Below are 16,699 nucleotides of genomic sequence, written 5' to 3'. Positions count from 1 at the left end.
GAACAAACAGAGGGTTGCTGGAGGGGTTGTGGGAGGGGGGATGAACTAAATGGGTAAAGGGCATTAAGGAATCCACTCCTGAAATCATTGTTGCACCATATGCTAACTAACTTGGATGTAAATTTAAAAAATAAGTAAATAAAAATGAGATGTGAAAAAATGAAAAAAGACACACACAACAATAAGGAAACTGCAAAGTAGTATTATATTCTTTAAATATGTGCGCGAGCACGTGTTTTGTGTGTGTGTGTGTGTGTGTAAGTGTAAAACACACACTTCTAACCAATTTCTAGCCCTGAGTGATTTCAGATTAAAGGCTGTTTACTTTTTGCATGGAAAATACAAATATTTTTACATAAGAGGAATATGACAAAAATTTCATACTGAATCAACATCAAACTGACAGTCATAAACAGCAGGTAATTTATAAACATCAAATGCATAGTCCTAAGTAGCAAGTAATTTATAAGCCATTTATATCTGACCTTTATGTATAGAAGAACTCTTTGCCTTCCTGTTTATCATTTGATTAGCTGATTAACAGGATAACCTCCTACCTTTCTAACAATACAATAGTTCTAAGGCAAACTGAAAAATATTTTAAAAATCTATCATTTATTGTGTTTTTACCTTTTAAAGCTGTACAGCCATTACCTGCTTCAGTATTCAACAGCCTTACTTGACAGGTGATGTAGTTAAAGCTTAAGGGAAGTAATTTGACCAAATTCACACTATGCAGCAAGGCTGACATTAAAACTCACATTTGTCAGACCTCAGAGTTCAACCCCTTTAAGTAGCTACAGTAATGTTCTGCTGGCAGGCTTAAAATACAACTACAGAAGTGATTTAAACTACATATTTGTAGTTTAGTACAAATCGTTATTATTTTGTTTCCTCTCTATTCACTATAAGAAATAACACACAAACTCTCAAAATCTCTCACATCTATTGCTTCTTTTCTTTTTCCACTTGCTACCATACCCAAAGTAGGCAGTTTCAAGTCCTAAATTATTATTACTACTGCCACCCAGTAACTGTGTTGTGACTCTGCTTTGTGTCACTCATCTTCTGCATCATCTTCCTACTAGGCTTCATGCATCACTGTTACCCCGTAACAGTGTCAGACAACGGGAATATAAAATCTTGGCGTAGTTCCCACTATGGGAATACACTATGATGTGCTATAGTAGAGGTGCATACATAGTACAACTGTGGCATCAAGAAGTGAGTAGCTAGTGATCCCCTGGATACACGGATCTGTAGAGAGCAAAAAAAGGTCTCATTGGTGACCCTCAATATGAAGGAAGTCATGGAGCCATGGTAATTTCCAGGGAGAATACTCTGTCAGACATAGAAATGAGCCTAAAACCTGGAGTTAAGATGTAAGGGGCAAATACAGGAAGAGGAGCCACTGAAGTACATGAAAAGAAACTGCTGCTCAGGGTATGAATGCAAAGGGAAGAGAGGAGCCAGAAGCCAGGGGAGTTGTGAAATCCAGGGAAGAGAGGATACTCAATTGCTTCAAATGCTCCCGCGGAAGGCTGAGGGGTTACCACTGGACTACTGGATTTTTCAGACAGGAAAGGAGTTGCAGAGAAATGATAGAGCAGCAGACAAGAAATAAATCAAGGAATATATACTATGTGAAGAGGAGAATAAAACTTGGCTCATGAGAGAGGACATAAGAGGAAAAGAGAGAAAAAAGGGGGCATCTACGGGTATTTGCAGTTGTGAGGCTGAAAAATCTCCTGTCAATGGTCCGTTTTCTCTGCCAAGAGGAACATGAGGATGTGTACTAAAAGACAGGTGTAAAGGGAGGGCAGGGTTTAGGGAGAATTGTAAAATTTTTGAATAGCTCCTTAGACTATGGGAAAAGAACCAGGAAGACAAAAAAAGGCTGTTGAACAGCGTTGGAGGTTCAATTAAAGGTAGTGAAGTGGTTCTGGCTTGTATGCTTTTTAAGCATCTCTGTGGCATAGATGAAATACTCCAAGGTATTATCAATACTGCCTTGTTTACTCATTAACTTGAACACAATTAGTAACTTAATATTCAGAATACCTTGTTATTGGGAAAAAATTACTTGACTGTCAGACAAGATTCTGGTTCTGGAAACGGGGAACAGTTGTCGGTGAACAATATGCCTCTTGGGAAGGGTTATGATACAGCAGAATGAGCATGTATAAAGATTAACAGTCAGTAAATACTACTGCCTTCTCTATCCGCCACTCGCACTCCTCCAGTGAGATGGGCCATCGTTTGCCAGCTCTAAGAAACTGGCACACAGTGAGTACTTGGACAAAACCAAGTTTTTGGACTCTCAAGGAGAAAACCAGATCCTGAGCTCTGGTGAACCACCAAGGAATAGTGAACCTGCATCATCAAGGCAGCCTCCTTTAAATCTCTATTTCTATTCTTACTTCAGTGATTTTTCAGCTTCAAGCCATTCTCCAATCTATTATTGTTTACACTCTTTATTATAAGCAGAAAACTCACTTCAGTATTTTCTCATAAGTGATCTCAAACTGAGGTCAGCATTTCACTGTATGTCTCGTCTTCCCTGTTAAACTGTAAATACACAGTAGAGTGTAAGGGTGTGAAAGAGGGAGTTTCTCCTCTGAATCTGGGACAGTGCTACTTGCTGGATGATCAAGGTCATAATCATGCTGTTATAATCCCCTTATTCCATGGTGCAATTATCAAAAGAAATGGAAAGTGTCCATGGAAAAAATTTTGATGATGAGAGACTTTTAAAATTAGATTTAAATACCAAGGAACAGAAATAAAGAACAAGGGATGACCTAGAAAAATATAAAGACCAAAAAGATGTTTCGGTCTTTGAGGACTTCAGGCTCTGCCTTATCCATCTTTAGCCCAGTGCCTGGTGTGAGAGAGTACATGGGAGAAGGAAAGAGAATAATATATTCTAAATATGTGCTCTGTGCCAGGCCTGTCTCTCATCATCAATACCTCTTACTGTATGTTCTTCCATTCACTCCTGCCAACTAGCCACTAGATAGGAAATAATACTGCCTTTTGTACATGAACCTCAAGTTGAGAAATCAAATAATTTTCTTGTGTTCCTAGATACCCCGTGTGGAGGTGGTATTTGAACCCAGGCTTTTAAATCCCAAAGTTCATAAGGTCTACTGTAGTAGTTTCCCTATTCCAAGTATTTATTGAGCTGAAAACTTAGAAATGGATCTCAATTTACAGAATCAACCATTCTCAGCAATGGTGGTGATATTCCAGGAGACAGTGCATATAATATAAAATCTGGTTCATACTTTAAATGGAGGCTGAAGATGCAGATGTAGGCAAATCCTAAAATTATCACCTGAATTTGTTCCTGTTTGTGTTTTGCCTTTACAACTAAACAAAAAAATATGTCTAGCAGATAAGAGCTGTCTTGCTTTCTGAGATACAAACAATATGGAGTTGGTTTGGGTTTTTCCCCCTGAATGCATGGGGATTGACGAAAATTCAGTATAGATGGAAAAGGGGAGAGACTAAAAAGATAGGGAGCTATTAATATTTCTCATCAGACAAGTTCTAAAGAGAAAATGCACCCCATGGCAAACAAGTACTAATAAATACATCTCATTGAAAAGTATGGTCATTTCTATTTTTATTTTTTAAATTTATTTTGAGAGAGAGAAAGTGAGAGAGTGGCAGAGAGAGAGACAGAGAGAGAGAGAGACAGAGAGAGAGAGACAGAGAGAGACAGAGAGAGAGAATCCCAAGCAGGCTCCACACCACCAGCGTGGAGCCCGATGTGGGACTCAAACTCACGAACCATGAGATCATGACCTGAGCTGAAGTCAGAGCCTTAAACTGACTGAGCCACCCAGGCACTCTAGGTTATTTCTGTTTTAAAAAGTGATAGAAATGAATATAAAGATTAAAACACCCCTTCTTGTTGGGCTTCAGATTACTTTGATATTAGTTCTTCCATTGGGATGCCTGTCCTACTAAAGTATGTGCAAGACTCTACGGCAGCACCACAGAAGGGGTAACTGATTCTTTCTGGAGTGACAGAGGAAGCTATAGGCAGTATTTCACTGTAAAGAAAATATGAGATGAATTCTAAAGGGTAATAAATATTATCCAGAAGATCACAGGCAAAAATGAAAATATCATTCTACTGGCTTTAAGTTGAAGCATCTAATTTATTTTCCACCCTCCTTCCCCTTCCTTCACTCCTTTGTTCCCTCGTTTCTCTCTCTTTCTATACGCCAATCTGTCATCTATCATTTGCTTAAGGTGTAAGATTCCCAACACAGTCAGGCAGAGAACACAGTGTGGTGTAGTGGTTAAATGGCATGGCTTGAGATGAAGACTGCTGGGTATGTCTTCCAGCTTTGACACCTATAATTACTATCTTCTCTTTCACTCATTTGGAAAACATGAGGAATTAATATGCTAATATGCATAAATCATTTAGAATTATACCTAGCATATAACAAGGTTAGCTATCATTTTAATTTGTTTATTTACTTTGAAATATTCTGTCCCATAGTCAGAATAAGTCTTGAATAACTTCAGAATCAATGATAAAACTATACTAATTTAAGAATTTGATACAGAATGGTTCTATTTTGGTAGTTACTTCAATTTATATATAGGATTTTCCACCCCTTTGAAATTAGGTAAATAATCTCTTGATTTCATATATTAATTATTGCATAGCAAAAGTAACAGATTGAAAACAGATTCATGACTTAATTATAACCAAATCTACCATCACATTTGCTAGACCTGTGCAAACAAAGCCATTTAATATACAGCCATACAATATAAAGTAAATATGTAAAATGCACAGTCCGTCCTAGAATCTGCCTTCCAAATTTTATTTTGAATGCCAGAATCTCAGAGGAGTGTCTGTCTTATAAGAAATTAATGCACATTAAAATAAAATTCTCACCTCTGTCATATTCACTGTATTTCACGGAGTGAATTTTAGTGTTTTCAAGTTAATCTCGTGTAAATTATTTCTTGTAGTATGCCGGGTTAGTCCAGCATCCATTCATCCATTCACCCATCTATCCAAACATCCATGCATGCAAGTGAGCATGCAACAAATACTTAAGCATCTTCTCAGTGCAATGTAAATTTGTGAGGTAATAGAAAAAAATATTAAACAAGATAGACAGCATTGCTAGTGGTGCTCAAAGGATGTCAGAGAAGACTGACGATGAGAGGAACAACTAGAATAAAGATGACTTGATATCTACAAAACAAAATTTCCCCAAGTGACTCTTTTTGTCTAGCTCATAATAACCGTTTCCTTTTTAATGACAAATCTCTTGTAAATAATACTGCACCAAGCCCAAGATTCTCTGAGCGATCTCTGTGGAACAGTCTCAGGGCCACACCTAGGTAGGCAGTGCTACCATCAGAGATGTTTCATTTGCAAGAGGCACCGTATGAAGCCAAGCAGTAACACTGTCACGGGAAAAGGAGTGGGAGAAAGCGAGCTCACAGGAGCGTGCCGCCGCAGGTTTGCTGGTGTGCCGGGCGGGGACGAGCTGGTGCTGAGGGCGTTCTCAATGTCCCGATCAAGTTGGTCCAGTTTCATAATCAGCAGCACCATGGAGTCTAGCCGCGCCCTATCTCGATCTTCTCTTATTTCCTGAGGAACAGAACATGTTGTTACTAAATCTGAAAGGCCATTTCTTGGAAAGAATAAAAAGTTCCCTGTTCTTCAGTGTGACACAAAGGACACTGAATAATAGGCAGCCTTCTACTCAAGGGGAAAAGGAAGTTCTATTCTGTATCATCAATAGGCTCTTCATTGGGAAGATACTGACCTACTACCAAAGAAGCGTTTTACTTGAATTTTAAATACACATCTTCTAGCAAAAAATGCAATGAAAAAGAAGTATAACATCAGTGAGTACTGATACATATTTACTACTTTTCCATGAATTATTCTTGGGAAAAGTTAGATATTACTTTTTTTCATGCCACAAATCAATTATGACATACCAATAACTGTTTGCGGTTAGACAATTAAAGATCTATACAAGAGAATATTTTTGGAAGAGTATTTCTGGGGATACCAAAAAAAGGGGGGAAATAATCAAAGAAGGCAGTATTTTAGTTTGTGCAGTGGGCAAGTTTCTTTTTGTTTTTGCTTTATTTTGTTCTTGCGTGGGGCCATTTACCTACTGCTGCTTCAAGCTAGATCATTGTCAGTATTTCTTTTTAAGCTTCTTTTTTCCCACATATTTTGGAAAAAAGCCCCCTCCCCCATTGTATATATTTTTGTAAATGATCATGGTTACTTATCCTGAATTCTCTATAATATTGAGATATATTTATGAAAATACATTGCTTAGAGGAATAATTATAGCTTCTCATGGACCATAGAGAGTTATTTCCACATGATTGCTTACTATTCTTGCATATTCAAATCATGTCAATTAGTGTTAGGAATCTTTCAGATTCCCTGTGTGCTGTGCAAGGTATCAAGATTGGACAGGCAATTAGGTTGGGGGAAAAAAGGCCATGGAAAGCACAGTAAAGATATTTAGAAGCAAAATCTATTAAGAGATGTAATAGACTCAAGACTATCTATCCCTTGGGAGGAAAATCATCATTTATAACTCATGTTGCTATCTTCTCATCAGCTTTGAAAGGTACACCAGTCGGGACCTCACAGGGAAAATATATCATGACAGAGCTCGAGGTATGTGGATATAAGGGAGCAGGTGATGGTATTGGAAGTGGGATGGTAAGATGACTACCTATATCAGACCTTTTATTTTGTTTTGGCATTTTTTAATCCCCTAAATTCTCTAGCCACCGTTATGAGGGAACCCCAAAGAACCCCAAAGAACATTAACTAGGGTAGTTTCATGGATTAATCTAATTCTATAGGGGTCTCTGTACCTCCAATAGCTAAAGCAGATTGTTAATATTACACAGCATTATTTCCCAGATGTCAAATAGTTGGTTTATTAAATTAAATCATTCAAAGAATCATTAATTAAGCTACTATTCACAAATTATTTGGGTAAGCTGAACTTGTGTTTGGTTTAACAGACTAGCATCACATTGAAAGAGCCAGTCCTATTTCCATAAAGACATCCATTTTGAAAATGTTAAGAATTTTTTTGAGTTGTATTAATTACTTCAGAATACTGTGCTGTAATTATTACCTAAATTCCCTTTCATTGTCCCTGCTAAAACATGTAATGAGGCTCTGACAATTACAGGCTCTTGTCATCAAGTTTTATGTTTCATGCCTGAGAGTATCCAGGATATTTGTAAACAGACCTGAACCTTACTATAGATCATATCCCTCAGCGTCACAGAACTTTGATATAGTCAAAAGAGCATTGTAATAGAATACTGCTTTTACCTTAAAATGGAGTCCTGGAAATATTGGAGATTATTCTAAGTTTAATTCTCTTCTAAATACCCCAAACTTGGAAAATCTGACTAAAAGAAGACTCAAAGTCCTCTTAATTACTTCTCTAATGTAACTGCTTGTATATTTTCCTTCTTTTTAAAGCCAAAGTTGTGTTTGGCAAGATAATGTTCTTTGCATCTCTATGTCCACTCTATATCCACATATGTTTTTTGTGTGTGATTTTCATTTCCCAGTTACAACATCCTCAAGGACAAAAAGTATGTTTTTCTACCTGGCAGATGAGTCAAGTTATACATTGCACATGCAGTATGTTTTCAGGAATAATAATAAGGAAATCAATAGGAGCCAGTGAAATAACAGCTCCCAAAGCCTTAGAAAGTATATCTTGATATCTTTCCAGCTACTAAGTTAATGTTGGATAAAGCAGTATGTCCTGAGTTGTCCTAGACCTACCAGCAGTGGTCTCAGAAACAATTTGTCTTTGAATTAACTGGATGCTTAGATTGTGCTTTAAAAACATTTTTAAATCCATGGGCTGAGCATCAAATTATTTCAAATGCTCTGCCAAAAGGAATAAAACCAAACAGCCTTGGTCTACAATATTCTTTTAGAGAAATAAGCCTATTGCTTTCCCCTTCCTTCCCGGATGCTTCCTTATTCACTATCCATTACATTCAGCTTGAAGTGTCAAGTACACAGACCAGCATCCTGTGTTATACATTCATAAAACCTCACAAAATAGAGTGGACTACAAATCAGATGCTTTGGATAAATTTTATTGTCTTTGTTTTTAAAGCTCAGATATTAATATTTAACAGTTCTAACCTTTCATATGTCTGTGGCTAAACTCCAGCAAATAGCTCATGCCTGAAAACAGATCTGTACTTGCAGGCTTTGGCTAGGTTGACTTCTACAGTGAAGCTTTTATTTCATGCTGTCCCTATAGTCCATGAAAAGGACCCTCTTAATAAGTGAAGCTGCCCGTTAATGGAGTCCTCAATATTTCTGTAACTTAACCCCCTATATCAAGGCCAAGATGATAAATTCTCTCCCCTCCTGTCCTTCTTTCCTTCTTTCCTGCAGTCATAAGTGTCCTGGGCCAAGCACCATTAAATGGTCACCAAATAGTCACCAGTGAGTAAGAGATTAAAAATTCCCTGCTTTCCCGAATATTATAGTCAACCATGAGCAGACAACAAAACTTAACAAATTCATAAGTAGGATGGTTTCATACAGAAACAAGTGTAAGAAGCAAATAAACTGGGTAAGAATCTACACAGTCACTGAAGGGGGTGTCCCACTTTGTACAGGGTGGCTGGAAAAGTTTTCTGTGGACGTGAGAGTTAAATCATGATGGGGAGGAAAAGAATAGGGTAGAAGAGATATATGGAGACGGAGATGGAGAGAGACAGCAAGTGACAGAGAAAGGAAAGGAGGGATGGAGAGAGAGGGGGAGGGAGAGAGGGAAAGGAAAAGGGAAAAGGAAAGGGAAAGAGGAAGGGAAGGGAAGGGAAGGGAAGGGAAGGGAAGGGACGGGAAGAAAGGGGAAGAGGAGGAAGGAAGGAGGGGAACTGGGAAAACAGTACTGCACACATCCTGGATATCAAGATGCTAGACTGGAATGAATTACATGAATAAGAGGATCAGATAAAAGGTGGGGAACACCAGGAAGGGAAGTGACAGGGACTGGAATGATTACTAGAACAATGTTAAGGTGAATACGAATAGGAGCCAATTTATATTTTGTCATGAAGGTCACTGTAAAGGTCAAATTTATTCCTTGCAGTGGGGCCACGGGCAGTATGTAAACACATGTGTGATTCCCTTTGTATTTTAAACTTTCAGGTTCTTACTGCATACTGACAATCAAATATTTTTGGAACCTCAGGCTACCTTAACAACCAGCAATGTCATATGACTAATACATGCTAAGTAGTTCAAATTAACCTAGGATTATTTTCTAGTCCTAGCCATAGTTCTTCTCTTTTTTTTCCCCTGAAGTCTGAATTGGATCCACATTATGGTAATTAGAAGGAAATAACAAATTTAAGAGTAATTTATTTTGATGAGCACTGAATAATGTATGGAATTGCTGAATCCTTATATGGTACACTTGAAACTAATATAACAGTATGTGTTAACTATAGTGGAACTAAAAAAAATAACATGCTTTTATAACATGGCCATACATATTTTGAGAGCAAAATGAAAAAGAAGGCACTGTGTGGGGAAGCTGTTTCTTCGAAGTGGGGAGTGGTATGTTAGTAAATGTTTAGAAACTAGATACCAAATAAAACAAAAGTCCTCATTTGTAGCATGTGTCACTTTTTTCTGTGACATAAATACTGTCATGGCTGGTTTGAAGCTATCAACTAGACATTACTGAATTCAGAAGGAAAAGGTGCCCCAAGTGTGCCCTTGTGAGCTTACGTGAGCTGGTGCATGTTTCTGCCAACACACAGTAGGAGCGGGGCCAGCAGGATAGAGAGACATCCTGAGAATATGACTCTAACAGAAACACTGATAGTCAAATCGATAGCTGTAATTATGGTTTGTTCAACATAATTACAAATTGAAATAATGCATTTTATTTATTTAATGCATTTATTTTCCCTAACTTTTGCTTTTATTACCCAGCTAGAGTTCAGTATAAATTGTAGACTAAAATTTAGGGTTCTTCTGGAGACTTCTATTTTTCCTAGAAGCAGCTCTCTTATGTGACTTCCTTGCACTATTCATTATTTATGTTTGTAAAAACCCTTAACATTCATTATAATTAACATATATTTATATTTATATTTTCACTTAAGTAAGTCAAAATATGAGTGACTCAGTCAGTTGAGTGTCTAACTTCGGTTCAGGTCATGATCTCATGGTTTGTGCTGACAGCTCAGAGCCAGAAGTCTGCTTCAGATTCTGTGTCTCCCTCTCTGTCCCTTCCCTGCTCATGCTGTTTCTCTCTCTCTCATGAATAAATATCTTAAAAATTAATTAAAAATAAGTCAAAATGTATTTGAGTAACTCATTACATTCTTAGGTACTTTCTTCAAAATTAAGACTTTAGAAATCTAGAGCTCTAGGTTCATGGCTATTGGTTCCACAGTGTCCTGACTTTGCAGGAGAAGAGTTTTAAATCCTGATCACTTTCCACTGACGAACTGAATAGATTAGAGCTCATCTCTCCCCACTCTTTGTCTTGGTCTCTTTCCAATATTCCACTTTCCTTTCCTTTCATGGATGTAATTTCTAATTTAATGCCTATTAGGCATCATTTATTCTCTCCATAACTACTGCAACCTGTTTTCCATTCCTTCTAATATACACAAACTGTTTTAGAAGAGTATCGATAACCACAGTGAAATGCAAGAAACTTTTGCATCCAGACGAGTCCTTGTAAGCTTTTAACAGTCTTCATGATGTTTACTGACCATCTCCTGTGTCCTATGCACTGTTCCCTAGGAAGCTACCTATTTCCTATTTGTGCAGTTTAAGGTTGAGAAATGTCATGGAGTCAAATTCTGCCTTCCTTTAACTTCCCAGTTTCTCCCTCCAGAACTAGACAGCATAAAGTAGTGTCTATTCCATGAAAGAGCCTTTCAAATATTTGGAGAACTATGTTGTGCCCATTTTCTTCCTTTTCTAGGTGAATCATACTCAGTCCCCTTAATGATTTCTCATATGACATGTTTTCAAATCCTTATTAGTTCTATTTACCCTTCTCTGAATATGACATAATTCTTTCATTGGCCCAATTAATGGTCAGTGCCGAGAATTAAATATATTACTCTACACATTCTCAGACCAGGGCAGAGTAGGCAAGTATTTCCCCATGTTCTATATAGCCCTCTCTAACACAGCCTAAGAATTAAGTGCCTGTTTAGAACATGAATAGGCTATTCTTAATGGGATTGCCATGATTTGCTTTTTTAATGAGGAAAAACTATTTAGTTGCCTGTGAGCTGACCTTGAGTCAATGGTGTGATATATGTCTCCTTTTCCCAGTATCTGCCTGTGTGGCACTAAGAACAGAGACATCCTGTTGTTGAGAGACTGTAACCAGCTGTTGTCAAGGTATAGATAATATATACCACAGTTGGGGAAGAAATTTCCAGTTGTATTTCTTTCAGAAACACGTCAGTGGATACTTAGGCAAATCTGGAGAAGAACTTGAATTCGATTTGTTGTCAAAAGCCCAATATGGCCAACCACAGGGTTTTCACTGGAAAATCTTAAAGATGTTGCTTATTTATCCCCAAGAGCTATTTAGTCCCTGGGAAATGAAGTCAATTTGGTCACAATGAGATCTGCGGGAGATGAATAGGGTTTTTAGGGGATCGTTCTCTCCAGGTCTCTGAAAAGTAATTCTCTGAATAGGATACTCCACTACCTTCCTTCTTTCTATCTGGAGAAGATAATCCCAAGCCTCCTTTCTCCAGAAGCGCTGTATTTGGCAACACAGGACACAGCATACACACAGGACGTGAGGAGGAGTTGAGAATTACCAGACATTCTACAGACTGGGCAAATATGAAGTCTAGAGAAAAGGATGCCTCCCCTAGAGACGCAGGGGTTCTGTTTTCCTAATGCCAAGCATTTGGAAGAAAACCAAAAAAATTCAGTAAATACCTGAATGCTTCCAAATAGTGGACATTTGGCTCAGCAAATTGAGCACTGCCTGAATGTTCTGCTTGTCAATGAGTTGTGGCATCACACAGACAGCCATAATAAATTAAAGGCGAGGCCAGGAATAGAACTAAGACTTCCTGATTCATAATCCAAGGTTCTGGCCCCTACGCTCTCTTTAATTCCATATGCATCGTACTGGCATTCTGAGCTGGTAATACTCCTTGTTCACCCGTAATAGAAAGGGACCTTTTAGCAAAAGACTTGGCCCAACTTCATTCTGAATTATTTGATCTGCAGCCAGCTGGATTAGTATGAAATCTCATATTAGTGTTATACATTTCATTTGAAACTAAATTCCTCACTCTAGACTTTCCTTTCTTAAAATAATATCCTGTTTAAAGAACCAGAAAGTTTTTACTTTTTTTTTTCTTCAGAAGTAGTTAAGATTTTTATTTGAATAGCCAGTCAGGGGCTAAAGCTAATATAACTATCCTTATAAGTCAACCTTAATTTTTATTCTCGTGCATTTCAAGATGAAATTTATGTGGATTAGGAGGTAATAAAACAAACCAGTAATTATCTCCGATTTGCCAGATACAGTCTGTTCAACCACAAAATCTTTGCATGTTATCTTAAATTAATAGTAACATGTGCCAGTATCGTTTTACTATTAGATGACAGAGGGTGATAATTAATATTCTCATTCAAAGTTACTACAAGGAATCTTTGAACTGATATGTAAATTGTGGCCTTTTAGTGTTTTATGTTCAGATACCTGTTCACTTCCTATGTATCTCTTTGCATTACAAAGCATGATGAAGAAAACTGGCCCCTCCTTTGCTTGATTTTTAAACTCTATTGAGTATTCAAATAGAGCATTTTTAAACTGGGACTTCTGGGATTGCCTGGGTGGCTCATTTGGTTAAGTGTCCAACTTCGGCTCAGGTTCTCACAGTTCGTGGGTTCGAGCCCCGCTCAGAGCCTGGAGCCTGTTTCGGATTCTGTGTGTGTCTCTCTGTCTGACCCTCCCCTGCTCACGCTGTCTCTCTCTCTCTCAGGAAAAAAATAATTATAAAAAAATCATAACAAAATAAACTGGGACTTCTATAAATTGCTTACAGAGTCTCTCGCCTAGGTTCAAAAGACATCTATGCAGCTGGTCCTAAGGAGCGCTCAGAAGTGGCAGATGTGAATCAGGGACAGGATTGTGTAGGCAGCAATTCCTCTCTATTCCAGGGAAATCTGAGGATCACTTCCTCCACTAGGATTAAAGGTCCATTTTGGGGAGTGTGATACGATTTCTACTTAAATAATTTGGTAGGCATTCTGAAACCAGCCTTCAAGTGCTAAAGTTGGAGTCTGACTTTCACAGTCACTTAATTCACTTTGTAGACACAAAGTCGGCTTTTGTGGGTTATTATTCTGTTCCTACAAATCTGTGCAGCTTTTGTTACTTTGTTTTGTTTTTTGTTTTGTTTGTTTTACAGTTCTCAGTAGTTCTGTCCTTAGGCTCAGCTGTTAAAGGAGACAGGATTTTTCCTGATTGAAAGCATAAGAGAAACATCTATTAACATTAAAATTCCATCAACTGTTTTCATAAATACTATGATGGTCTTTCTTTAGGTGTGGATAACAAAGAAAGACAAAAGTAAAAACTTTTCCTCTTCCATAAAATATATGACTTAATTTAGGAAAAAAATTCTTGTACTGACCTGGCTTCTGTCAAATTTTCTAGCTTTACCTCTCACTCTTTTGATAATGCCCAGTATTCCCCAAATATATGTCATTTTGAGGACTACTGCTATATAATTCTTAATATTTTTCTTTAATTGGACTCACTTTTTTACAGCTAAAGATAAAAATTTAAATATATTAATGCTATATAATATATAAGTAATAATTTTATATTTTGTAATGTATATTAAATTATAAATTATCAAAATCAATCATTATACTATCTGATGTAATCTTACATAAACCACCATACTATATTTTAGAAAATGCTTAGTTAGAAGTCCAGAACTTCTTTCAGTTTCTCAAAATGTTATGTTCTCGCTTTCTCATTGCAACCAGGATTACTACATGTAGCAAACAAAAATATAGGATACCCAATTACATTTGAATTTCAGATAAAGAAAATTTTTTAGTATAAGTATATCCCAAATATTGAATGGGATTTTCTTAGACTAAGACATTTTATGCTGTTTATCCAAAATTCAAATGGAACTGAATTTTATCTGGTAACTATTTGGATCCAGGTAATAATGCTTTTTAGGCTTAACATACTTCTCCCTTGCCTGGGTATATCAGAGGAAATCTTTGGTTTCAAGTACAAAGTCACTCCAATGGAGAGATCTCTACACAAGAGATCTCTCCCCTGCGTGAGCAGGGGAGGGTCAGAGACAGAGGGAGTCACAGACTGAAACAGGCTCCAGGCCCTGAGCTGGCAGTCAGCAAAGAGCCCGACGCGGGGCCCGATCCCACGAACCGCGAGATCATGACCTAAGCGAAAGTCGGATGCTTAACCGACTAAGCCACCCAGGCGCCCCAGTAACTGCCTTTTAAGTTTAGTTCTATTCAGTGTTATAATCCTTGGCAAATCTAAGTCTTCTCATTTTGATTTTTCTTCAATAACAAAATAAAGTCTGAAAAATGCATGAGGCAGATTTTTAGAATTGCAAATTTACTGGAATTGTTAATATTTTGTATGAAATTTTCTGGAAATTAGTAAATTCAGATTGAAGTTTTTGCCATTGTATATTTTTTCATAACACTCATGTGCAGTGTGGCTGTGGCTTTTTGACACTAATGAAGAGTCTTCACAGTGAAAAATTATGGGAACTATTTATCTAGCTCCATCCTCTTTTTTTCTGATGGGTTACTCCAGCAAATTTAAGACTTTCGCAAGCTACAACTGATAGTGTCAACGGCTACTTGGGTAACAAGAAGAAAAGGTGAAATCAAAACAGTGAATTTCTAATTCTGCCATTAACCTAAGTTCTGTGAATCCTATAAGGCATGTGTTCAACTCTAGAGGTGACCTAATACAAATTTATGTGTACTAAAAGATCTGGGCTGAATACACATACATTAAAAAACTGACTTAGTGACACATGAGTGGCAGCTTCTTATTGTTATTAATCTACATATTTAGAAGATAAATCATCTTATTGATGATTTGTTCTTTTCTTCCTCCTTCCCTCCCTCTCCTTTCTTTTTCTTTCCCTTCCTCCTTTCCTTTGTTCTTTCTTTCTTTCCTTCTTTCCCTCCTTCTGTCTTTATATTTGTCAACATTTTACCAGTGGTTCTCAAATATGACTGTGCATCAGAACCATCTGAAGAACTTGTCAAAACAGACAGCTGCTGTTTCATTAGGTGTTTGATGGGATGGAGCATCTGCATTTTTACAAGTTCCCGGAGAATGCTGCTGCTAGAAGGGCTGCCCTTTAGAACCTCTGAACCACATGCTAGAGTAACAGATCTCTACAGTGGCTGATTATGAGTATACTTGTACAGCTTTGAAAATTTCCTCATACTAAGGCACCACCCACCAAATTTTGAAGATGTGATTTTAAATAATTCAACAGATATATTCAAAGCAGAGTGAGGATTAAAGAACCTTAAAATAAACTGTAATTATGTGATCATAGAGAAAGCTATTCCATGATTTCTGACCTCCCAAAAATAATAGGAATAGATTTTTATTTACAGTGCTCCCACAATAAGAAATCCATTAATCTCTTATAGCAACAGAATAATAAAAAAATAACAAATTAAATGTCAAAAAAGGTATTTATAATATTCAAAACCTATTTTAAATCACTTTGTTAGTGATCTCTCAGGTAGCAAGGATTGAAAAGCAATATTCTCAACTTGATTAAGAGTATCAAAACTTAGAGCAAGTTTTGAGGATAGAGGTGGAATATTAGAAACACTTTCTATAATATTAAGGAAAAGTAAGAATCCTCATTATCACTCACTGTATTCAATGCTGTGATTGAGGTCAAAAGGTTGTTTCCTGCTTTCTCCTCTAGGATTTTGATGGTTTCCTGTCTCATATTCAGGTCCTTTATCCATTTCCCTGATGTCCACTGCAGCAATTTCTTACTTGACACATGCCCAAAGGCAAGGGAATCAAGAGCAAAAATGAACTATTGGGACCTCATCAAGATAAAAAGCTTCTGCACGGCAAAGGAAACAATCAACAAAAGTAATAGGCAACTGAAGGAATGGGAAAAGATAACTGCAAATGACATATCAGATAAAGGGCTAGTATCCAAAATCTATAAGGAACTCACCAAAGTCCATACCCCTCAAAAAAACAAATAATCCACTGATGAAATGGGCAGAAGATATGAAAAGACACTTCTCCAAAGAGGACATCCAGATGGCGTCACTCATCATCAGGGAAATACAAATCAAAACCACACTGAGATACCACCTCACGCCGGTCAGAGTGACTAAAATGAACAAATCAGGAGACTCTAGATGTTGGCGAGGATGTGGAGAAATGGGCACCCTCCTACACCACCGGTGGGAATGTAAACTGGTGAGGCCCCTCTGGAAAACAGTGTGGAGGTTCCTCAAAAAATTAACAATAGAACTCCTCTATGACCCAGCAATAGCACTCCTAGGAATTTACCCAAGGGATATAGGAGTGCTGATGCATAGGGGCACATGTACCCCAATATTCAT

At 37.4% G+C, this 16,699-nt stretch overlaps 1 protein-coding gene across 1 annotated transcript in view; it reads right to left on the bottom strand.

The window, feature by feature from the left end:
* DLC1 (DLC1 Rho GTPase activating protein) overlaps positions 1-16,699 on the bottom strand; it is a 393,707-nt gene that overhangs the window by 298,985 nt on the left and 78,023 nt on the right. The window contains 1 exon segment of the mRNA XM_039220840.1: positions 5,483-5,632. Coding sequence (XP_039076771.1) covers positions 5,483-5,632 — 150 coding nt within the window.

Source organism: Hyaena hyaena, unplaced genomic scaffold, assembly GCF_003009895.1.
Source record: "Hyaena hyaena isolate Hyena2069 unplaced genomic scaffold, ASM300989v1 scaffold_17, whole genome shotgun sequence".
Taxonomy (NCBI): Eukaryota; Metazoa; Chordata; class Mammalia; order Carnivora; family Hyaenidae; genus Hyaena; species Hyaena hyaena.
Note: the sequence above shows the minus strand (reverse complement) of the source record. Positions and strands in the feature narration are given on the sequence as shown.